The sequence below is a fragment of the Saccostrea cucullata genome, unplaced genomic scaffold (assembly GCF_032062105.1).
Source record: "Saccostrea cucullata isolate Sc308-1 unplaced genomic scaffold, CSIRO_AGI_Scuc_v1 ctg673, whole genome shotgun sequence".
NCBI classification, from domain to species: domain Eukaryota; kingdom Metazoa; phylum Mollusca; class Bivalvia; order Ostreida; family Ostreidae; genus Saccostrea; species Saccostrea cuccullata.
The window spans coordinates 1-10,425 of NW_026929332.1; the positions used below are offsets into that span (position 1 = coordinate 1).

The window sequence follows — 10,425 nt, forward strand, 5'->3', positions numbered from 1 at the left end:
TGAAAATCTAATTAAAATTAGATCTTTGATCCGCTACAGTTTGATCGCTACACCAAGTTTGTGTAGCGATCAAACTGGAGCGGATCAAAGATCAAATTTTAATTAGATTGAAAACTTGATCTACAAAAACCCCTCATAAATGAATTGAGAAAAATTTTTATTGAGCTTTTTACAGCAAGATACGAGATTGTTCATTTATCTTTCTGGCAGTTTAAAAATGGGGAAGAAATCGGATCAGCAGAGATTCAGGAAACGGAAACCTCTATAGTTGATTGTAAACCAGAAACACATTCTCCTAGAAATGGAACAGAGTCCTGCAGCCAGTTTAAGGTCCTAAACATTTATTTGATTAGAAAAGAAGATTTTAAAAATCTTTTATGTCGAATCTTTTCAAAAATTCTTATCAAAAAAGGTTAAGTAAAAGATATAAATTGGAATTTTTTTTCATCAGAAATATTATTCGAATTTTAAATATATCATACATGTATTATTTCGACGAACAGAATTCATCATCAGATCTGTCTAAATCTGTGTCCAGTGAGTCACTGAATTCAAGTAGATCTTCCGTTTTCCATGACGGCTTTTCAAAATCTGATAAAATGGAATACATGGAATCTGATAAAACAAAGACAGAAGAAGAAAAAATGTCATTGCTTGGCTCCCAAAAGACTAAACCGGTAAACAGATTACAAACATTCCATACATCCACTAACTGCCTTAAATTTTTAATTTTCAGTTTTTATAACTCAATATCATAAAATTTGTAATGGTGACTAATTAATATACGCTTCTTGATAATCTTATTAAAAGTAACTTTGAAAAAGAGATTTCAATGACGTTTTTATTTTTGATTTGTATCGTTTCAGGAATATGGTTTGGCAATGACATCAACATCAGAACAAAAGACAACCTGGATTAACCATTGTCCAATTATTTTCTTTTCTGTGGTGTTCTTTCTTATTGCAATTGTTATAATTCTTTTGGTTTATTACTTAGTTTGATAATTTTGATTGGATTTGAATGCAAAAATCAATGTTAATACATGTACCAAATACAGTATAAGTGTTTGAAATATTACCTTTATAATTCGGTATGTGTATTCTTGACATTCACATAAAAACAAAAAAATGAGAAATAAAATCAAAGAGATTTAGAATGCTTTACTCCGACTGACGATATTTTTCATACTTTTTTATTTCTCTTTTTTAATCTCATAAGTAGAAATATGATTTAATTGAAGATAACAGAGAAAGGAAACAAATAAACAAACAAAAAACTAGAACTGATAGAATTATACACCAAAATGAGTGAGTTTTGAAATTTCTTCAGGAACGAAATAGCTTCCGCTTAAAAAGGAAAGATTTTTTTTTTTTTAATAATTCTTTATTTTTGTTTTACACATTCTGTTATTTAATATAATAAATGATGAATAACAAATACAGAAGGTGTAATATTTTTCATTTTAGAGAGAGAGGGAGAGAGAGAGAGAGGAGGGGGGAAGAAGAGAGGAGAGAAAGATGTACACTTTCTTCTAATATTTTACATAGCAATTCACTTTTCATTATAAGAAATTCTTAATATTATGTACAGTAATTTGAAGCTTAGTGTCGACACTTAAAATATGGAAAAATAGAATTGTAAAATATCTAAATAAAATAAAACAATAGCCATTTTACAAATTTATAGGGCTTGGGATAGTTCTGAAGTACAACACTTTGATAAAAACAAATCCAATCATAATGCAGAGAACCTACCAGTATTTCTATTTAATCAAATTAAGGAAAATATTGAAAATTAAAACTAATTTACTTTAAATCGCCTCTCCTAAAATGTTGATACCGGTAATTCGCAACCTTTTGACTGTTTCGCCCTATAGACCCTCACTACTGTACGCCCTACCTAATGACGTCCTCAAGACCCTCTTTTTTTCCACATCAAACACACCTTTGCTATATATACTGGTATTGGTAAATACACATATCAGTCTGATTAAAATCAAACCTTCACTAGCTAATCAGGAGCTAGTGAAGGTTTGATTTTAATCAGACTGTACACATACATTCGCATTTACAAGTCTAAATATGACTGAGACTTGATTTGTGTTTAAGGAAATTCCACCATCCTGTGATGTCATAGGTTTCTGCAAAAACTGTTATTAAATTCAATTCATATCCAATAGAACAATATATTTTGGAAGAATGATTTTCCTTAGGTGTAATGATAAATATTGTTAAGTAAAATAATTTAAAAACATGCGTATTTCCTCTATTGAATCAATTATTCAATCTTAAAAAAAAAATTTGACAAGGTCAATAACTCCTGCTTAGGTAGCTTCATTCGGGCATTTTCTTTATTGTACTTCTAATGAAAAATAGTTTCCCTGATATTCACAATTCAAATGCATCTTATAAGTAGCAAGTAGGAACTTTAAGCATCATAATTATGCATTTGACTCAGTTTTTACATAATATTTATGATACTGTTAACAAAAAATGTACAATCTTTTTAATGTTGACATATGTTTTTATTTATTTACGTCTCCCATCTTAAATAATATGGCGACCTGTGCATTTTTGGAAATGATTGATAAATTTAAACGTTATTAAATGAAAATAAATTTAATCTTTGTACTTTTAACCATTAAAATTGTAAGGGTGGAAAGACCTTAATTTGAACAGCAGTAAATTACCACGAAGAGATTATTTAAAAACTTCTTCGTTATCTGGTGATTTTTTTTTTCTTTTTCCATTATATTGTTACCCCTTCCCCTCCACTTTTTCATCCCGACAGAGGAGAATCTGCGAAAAGTAGATATTCCACACTTTACTTTTATAACCACTGGCCTGTCAGTGAGATTCAAGCTACCTGTATGAGATTTAAAGATAAAGAACAGTCATTAAGGTCAAGAGTCAACTGAAACAATCCAAATCAAGAGTAGAGCAAACCTAGACCTCTAAAAATATCAGAGATGGGATCAGGTGCCATGGATGTGGAAGCATTCAACGGTCAAACATGCCGTGTTCCCCTTGTCATGAAAGTTTTTGAGCATGTAAAAAGGCAGGCTACTCATGAAATCATATGGATGACTAAAAATTCCATCCGCAGGCAAGGAATGTATCATGGTTCACTTAACAATAAAAAAGTTGAAGACGTCATATCATCGTAAGTGTTTTTGTTTGGTTTCATTTAACATTGACATCTCTTTCCAGTAAAAAAAAAATCCAAACTATTAAAAGTTGTATCAGACTCAGAAAGGTGTCCTTTATTTCGAGTTCAAAGGAATATAGAATATATCGAATTAACGTAGGAATGGAAATAAATACAATAAATTTCACTGGAGAGTGAAATTAATATAAATTTCGGACAAAAACAGATTTTTTTAACCTCGAGAAATACTTAGCAAGTTATATGATCTATCCAGTAGAAGGGGAAATATTGACATACGTATACATGTATTTGCTAAAATAATTACAATGAAACACTTTTTATGAAAATTGTACATTAATGATACATTCTGTTGCCGAGTTTGTGAACTTGAAAATTGTTTTCTATTGCATACCATAAATAATTGAGGCTTTGATATTTACACTTACTTGTAATTTAAGAATGTTTGAAGAAATTAATCATAAACTCACATTTTTTGGCCAAAGAAAAAAACCCATTTATACAAAGTTTACATTTACATGTAAAGTGAAGTCAAAACGAAGAAAAGAACTCTTTTTATAGCTATAAAATGTATATGTATCTCTTATAGATTTTTATGCTTCCATGATCGATGTTATGTACATGTATTTTTTTTTAAAATTGGGGTCTTAATATGTTGAAACTTTAAGCTGATTTGCTTGAGAGCTTGCTGATTTAGATGATTTTCTTTACTTTTCCCAATTATCATTCTGAAATTACTTTAAATTTATTCAATGCGACTTAAAGAATTCACAGCGATGCAATTTCGTAATATTATTTCCTCTGAACATACAAGTAGGACAAGAGGCAGGATGTTTATACTAGTCACAAATTAGGCCTAGGAAGCCAGTAGCTGTTACATCCATGACTCTATTTTTGTTGTAAATACGGTGTGTTGACATTTGCTATGGCTGCCTTAAGATGCAACAATGGTAAGAAACATCATCTAGATTCTTATTTATAGAATTCAAAAATGAAGCTTGTGTAGTAATTAATTTTAAAAACTCGAATAATACATGTACGTATGTTCTGGATATTTAATTAATTTTTTGGATCGCAAAGGTTTGCTTTACCTATCATTTCTTTTTTCACTGTGTCGTTTCACATTGATTTATTTACGGAATCACTGTCTTGTTTATTGGGTGTTTAGGGCATCAACGATAGCTGGAAACGTGGAATAACTTGCATAACGGGCGAAACCAGTGATTCATTATATTTTCCTTTCATTGAAAAAAATGGAGATAACGAACAGTATTCAAGATCAAAAGTCCATAAAACAATACAAAATAGGAGTAGAGCAAACACTGACTTCCAAAACATCAGAGTTGGGATCAGGTACCATCGATGAGTGAGCATCCCCTGCCGACCGGTCACACCCGGACCACTTGCTCCTTGTCATGACCGGGAAATAACGACTCTGAGAAAATCTGTCGTTAATTCAGTGTATAAATAATTGACTAACAATTAATATGAAAAACGTCAGTCAGCATTTTACTCAATGATAAATAATATTTGCTGACAATGTCATTGTATCGACTATAGAACTTACTAAAATGATGACTTTAAAAGAGACTGCTGATATTCTTGTTTCATTAACTTGTTTGTCAGTAATTTACCCTGTTTTAGAAACTGTACATATGTAGAGCATGTTCTTGCGTATCGAATCAACTGAGATGTATAAACTCCTTATGCAGGTCATGAATGTATATTGCTGCAAAAGTAAGGGAAGTTGACGATAGAAAAGTTAAAGTCATCACGTTTATCATAGAGCTTGGTTGTTAGATTACCATTAACGCCTTTTTTGAAATAAAGTATCCAAATATATATAAAAAAAAGATGTTTAAGACTCTGTGATATCTTTTATTTCAAGCTCACCAGGATATATCATATCGACATAAGAATGGAAATTACCATTGTTAATTGACAATAAGTTGTCCATATATTTAAATTTTGAGTTGAAGGCCACAACAAGTGTTTTCTTCTTTTCACGTATAGGATTTTGCACAAATTCTGCTTCATGTAAATACAAAATAGCTCTGCTTATAACAGGGCGCAATTGGTACCCATGGGAATTCCAATAGATTCTTGAAAGACCTGGTCTATCAAATTAACATATAGATTGTCAACCAGAAACTTAAGCATCTTTTTGATGTCACTATTTTTTTTTATATTTGGATATTTTATTTTATTTCGCTGTAACCAAATTAAATATAAAAACAATGACCTGCAAATGGCATGAAATCGTATAATAAACAAAATGCAACTCAACTAAAGGTTGATTTTGAGAACGAGGTCAGTATGTCAGGATCAAAGATTTTGCAAAAATCAACTTATCTGTAACATCAACATTAACCGTGAAAGTTGATGAACTTTTTTGCAAATGCTATCTATTGTTCTGGCTGGCATGATTCTTTAAAATTGCAAGGCCATACATTTAGTTTAAAGACTAAAAATCTATTCTTCCCTTTACCTTTACAATACAGAGGACACGGCCCCCTTTCCGACATCAGATTCCTTATTTGGTTTTTAACTTTTTAAGGGTCAGGGATTTTGCCATGTTCACGATTTGTTTAGTTTACAAGATTTATTGTATATAACACTAAACGTATTTGTATATTTGCCTAATTTTGGTGTGAAAAGTTGTTTTAAAAGGTTTTTGCAAATAATACTGAAAATGTCAACGGAAAACAAACTAACATATGGAAGGCACATGGGCTTTCACTTTTAAACATAGAAATGAAGGTACAGTTCTATGTTCATAAATGTTGTGGAAATTAAACGGTTTAATGCATTTTTTAATCTACACAATTCTTTTTCAGAATAAAAGACAAGAACTGGTAAGATAGAAATTTATTCAATTTTGATGTGATCTTTTCACACAAATTAGAAATTACGCTGCAAATATTTTTGTTCATCTTAATGAAAAAGAGTTAATTAAATTGGGCTCTGATAAATATCCAGTTAGGCTAACATAATGATCTATATTTTATTGGCAAATTTTAGCAAGATTTCAGTTAAAAAGCATAGAATAATATTATTGTGACACACAAACTGACTTTAAGGTATACCTTTACTCAGAGGACTAAAAATTCCACTGATAAGAACGAAAAACCACCAATTCACATTGTACACTGTTAAATTTCAATTTCAAATTACTAGGTCGATGACCTACCCTTCATCCTGAGTATTTTGCGGGAAATACCTCAATTTTTCACACTATGACCAATTTTTTCTTCACTCACAAAATATTACAAGCAACAAAACTCTTTAAATAAGAAATATTATAGCAATATAAAATGCTTCATATAAAGAAACGATTAGAGTTTTGGTCATAAACTTGATAATTATTACAGTCCGAATTTCCTCTGTCATATTTATATTTTTCCCACCATTTTTAATCGAATATTACAAATATCTGATTGATAAGAACTCTATATTATCATTTGGATGAAGTTAATTTCGTTGCCTTAATTTTCATGGTATTAACATTATATGGGGTCAATGATCAAATTATTGAGATATGTTGTTTGGAATGGTTTTTGTTAATATTTTTGAATGTCTTTATCACATAGCATTCAATTATTTGAAATAATTTATGAGCTTAAACACAAATAATATTTGCAAAATGATGATTACAAATACATGTAATCTTAATATTGTGATTAATATTGCAAGAAATAAAAAAAAATTGACAAAAATTAAAAATTAAAAATTTAGTCCCAATTTCCTCTGCAGTACCATTGATTTTTGTTCCCTTATATTATCTTCAGCTAATAAAAATTAAATTTTTTAATTGATATTGTGTAAAAACTTAGTTATTTTATCCATTTAGAGCAATTTTTGATTTAACATATTACACTTTATAAAATGTCCTTTCTGTTTTCTGAAACCTGAGTAAACGACATCCTTAATATTCATGTACAATACTTACTTCCATGAGTGTTTTAGTCTAAAACTTTGGGACTATGCTGTTTTATATTAATGTGTTTATTAAAATTATTCTCCTGCTGATTACAGAAAAGGAAAGGAAACAGAAGTGCATTTTTTCTCTCAGAAGCAGAACAAGAAAACATCAGTCGCATAATAGAGAAAAGACAAGATCAAAAGAGGCTAAAGAAATCGACAAGAGACTTGACAGACTCCAAGACGAGTCACAAAGATTCAGAAAATAACCCGGTATAAGCGAATTACAATCCTATAGTTTACATTGTTTTTGTTAAAAAAAGATATCAGTCACTTTGGATCAATTAAATATTTTTTAGCATTTGTCATAAGGATATAATACAAATTATTTACTGCTATTAGTATATATGAATTTATTACGTATTGTGTATGCATAACATGTAAGAGTCAATTTTGTTTGATTATGAATGCGATATATTTTTTTAATTTGATGTTTTAAAACAAATTTATATCTACTTTAAATAATTTATTCTTTCTCCTGATCTCTTGAATAGAGCGAAATAAATACACGATGAATGTTCTCTGATTCCAATTTAGGAATTATTTTACAATGCAAAAACAACAATATATGTTGTTTTTTGGTAAATAAAAAAAATTAAGTATGACGAAGATTAAATACAAGTTGTAGGTTGCTTTGTCAATTCTATTTAACTTGCACACCTGTACTTTTAGAGTATTGATTGTTTGAAAATTTCAAAAAACGCTATTCGAAAGAAATATGACAAATTTATTATGATCAGCAAGAAGGTCAGGTTATGATTATGCATATTTTACGCATTATGCAATGTGGATTACGGTAATTTAGAATATATTTTGATATTTTAGCAACCAGAAAGGGGCGGTGTGGACAACAGTTCGACTAAAAAAGCAATAAAAGAAAATAAAGATGTCCTTAAACTTGATGAAACCGATTTCTTTAGGCAATATATGATTCAAGTAAGAAGTTTTCACTGAATTCATAAATCATGGATAGGAAATGCAATGAATATCATCAGAATTTTTGTCAATGAAATAGAATAAACAACATTAAACACCCATTTTATTTCAATAATATAAATATAGAAATGCGGCTTTCAATTTAAAGCTGTCAATATTTCCTGTCTTCTTTTACTATTTAAGAATTCCCCTTTGGATACCGTAAATTCTGTAGAGGAATATGCAACGTTAAAGAGCGACTCTAAGCTGCAGGAAGTGGCAATCAAAGACATAGCTGCTAAAACCCTGACAAAAATTAAAAATCTAGAAGAGAAAGTATCATTGCTTTCAACTCAAGTAGATGATCTGGTAAATCAAAATATGGGGATATTAAAGAAATATTTGTAAAATAATACTCTCAGATTTTATACATCCTGAAAAAACTGTATTCAATAACGTTGGAATTTGTTTATTTCAGAAGCATGCTTTGACAACTGTGATAACATCGGAACAGGAGAAAAACAAGAAGATAAAATATCCTCCTGTGCCATTTTTTATACTCACATTTCTGATTACATTAGGGATAATTGTTATAATGATAATCTGCATTACTCGATAAAAATTATACAAATTGTTACATTTTTTATAGCAGAATATTGAGTTTAGCCCACATTATAGATATTCTAGATGCAAGTGTATGTACTATGTCACTGTGATTAAAAACAATTTTATTTCTTCACAATTACTTTGCATTTTTAATTACAACATACAATTAAGACATTTTTGACCAAGGTAAATTGTTCCAATGTTTATAAGAAGGAAAAGAAAATTACAAAAATAAAGATACAAGCATACCCATTACATTACATTAAAGATCCTTTGCCCTTTATGCATAAATTATCCCACGTTTCCAACTATCGTTGATGTCCCTGGCATACTCTACTAACTAGACACTGATTCTTTACATGTTTTCCATTTCATTATGAAACAAAATTGTAGTTTTAGATTTTAAAAATGTAGACTAATAGATTTAAATTACACAAGATTGCCCATCCATGCCAATTTTAATAGTCCGCGCCCATGCAATGACGTCAAACACAAAGGCAGCCACACGAGATTTACATGCACATTAGGCCTCCTTAGCGTTCAGATACAAACACAGACGCACGAGATTTACATATACATTAGGTCTCCTTAGCGTTCAGAAACAAACACAGACGCACGGGATTTACATGCATATCAGGCCTGCTCAGCTCCTTGCTTAACGCTTTGCGAAATTTACACTCCGGTGGAATGTTAAAAAAAATCAACTCAAGTAACTTTCAAAGAGTTATCAGAGAAAACAAATAGAAATGGAAATATGAACAGTTTAATGAGCTGCATATGAAACTTAAGCAAATTTGTTAATTGATGAGGTTTGAGTTAAACATATTCAAAAAATAGATTTCTCATAAAAACCTTTCCGTACATACAGGTACCAATTTTAACCCACCAAATAAACATTTCTACAAATTATATACAAAGTCTGCAATTATATTTGAATAAAAATAAAACATGAAAAAATGGAGAGAAAAAAAAGTTGAAAAAAGTGTAAGTGCCAAAAACTGAAACCATATACATCGGAGGATCAGAGCATGCATGAGAGATTTTCCTACACAGAACTAAAAAAACAAATACACATCGTCGCATATTTCACTTCTTCGAGCATGAACTGTACTTAGAAAAAAAAAAGATTTATTAAATGAAAATATTTCACAAGCATTTCTTTATCTGTATAATGGTCTTCTTTTGAATTATCCATCTTCTTTTCTTTCTCAACCAGCATCTGTAGAAAATAAACAAATACGATATTACAAAAAAGACAATAGATCAATACATGTAACAAAAAATTAAATTCGATTTCTCAAACTGACGAATTTGGATTATAAAATAATTCATTCATAAAAAGAGAAGACAATATACTTTGTGAAATGAATGTATTTTCTCAGTAACCCGATGACCATCACCGTCTTCCTCATTGATGAAATTAGTAAGTTTTCGGAAATTGAAAGTTTTGCAATTATAATACCAATAGGTGTACGTATTCGACAATAACAATGTTAAATCCTTGATTTAATGTTTGGAAAAAAAGTTGTGTAATTTCTTCATTGTTATTTTCAATAATGAAATTTAGTATATACAACAAGCTGTACATTGTGAATTCCAAATCTAGTCTCCATCTTGAGGAACGAAAAAAAAAAACATGACTTAAGATATATTTTCTTTGAACTGTTTATTATACATGCATATTTCCATCGCTTTTAGAAGAGAAATAAAAGAGAAAATATTTAGTGGATGTAAATGATAACTTATCAAATATTTTTT

The 10,425-nt window shown here is 29.7% G+C and overlaps 2 protein-coding genes across 3 annotated transcripts in view; both read left to right on the forward strand.

Annotated features, from left to right (window-relative positions):
- Window positions 1-175: 175 nt before the first annotated feature.
- LOC134280510 (uncharacterized) lies at window positions 176-1,081 on the forward strand (the record flags this gene model as incomplete). The annotated part of the gene is made up of 3 exons (XM_062762926.1): window positions 176-330; window positions 504-677; window positions 867-1,081. Coding segments are annotated over 3 exons (464 nt in total), but the record flags the coding sequence as incomplete, so codon positions are not given.
- Window positions 1,082-3,956: 2,875 nt separating this feature from the next.
- The window catches only part of LOC134280493 (uncharacterized), a 66,394-nt gene continuing 59,925 nt past the window's right edge, over window positions 3,957-10,425 (forward strand). The window contains exons 1-6 of one of the 2 annotated variants that reach the window (XM_062762903.1): window positions 3,957-4,115; window positions 6,003-6,020; window positions 7,201-7,359; window positions 7,972-8,082; window positions 8,266-8,430; window positions 8,540-8,703. In XM_062762903.1, the coding sequence (XP_062618887.1) occupies window positions 4,113-4,115; window positions 6,003-6,020; window positions 7,201-7,359; window positions 7,972-8,082; window positions 8,266-8,430; window positions 8,540-8,680 (597 nt within the window). In that variant the 5' untranslated portion in view covers window positions 3,957-4,112 and the 3' untranslated portion in view covers window positions 8,681-8,703. Of the gene's footprint in view, window positions 4,116-6,002; window positions 6,021-7,200; window positions 7,360-7,971; window positions 8,083-8,265; window positions 8,431-8,539; window positions 8,804-10,425 lie in introns of those variants that run through there. The other variant, XM_062762902.1, reaches the window with a different exon arrangement.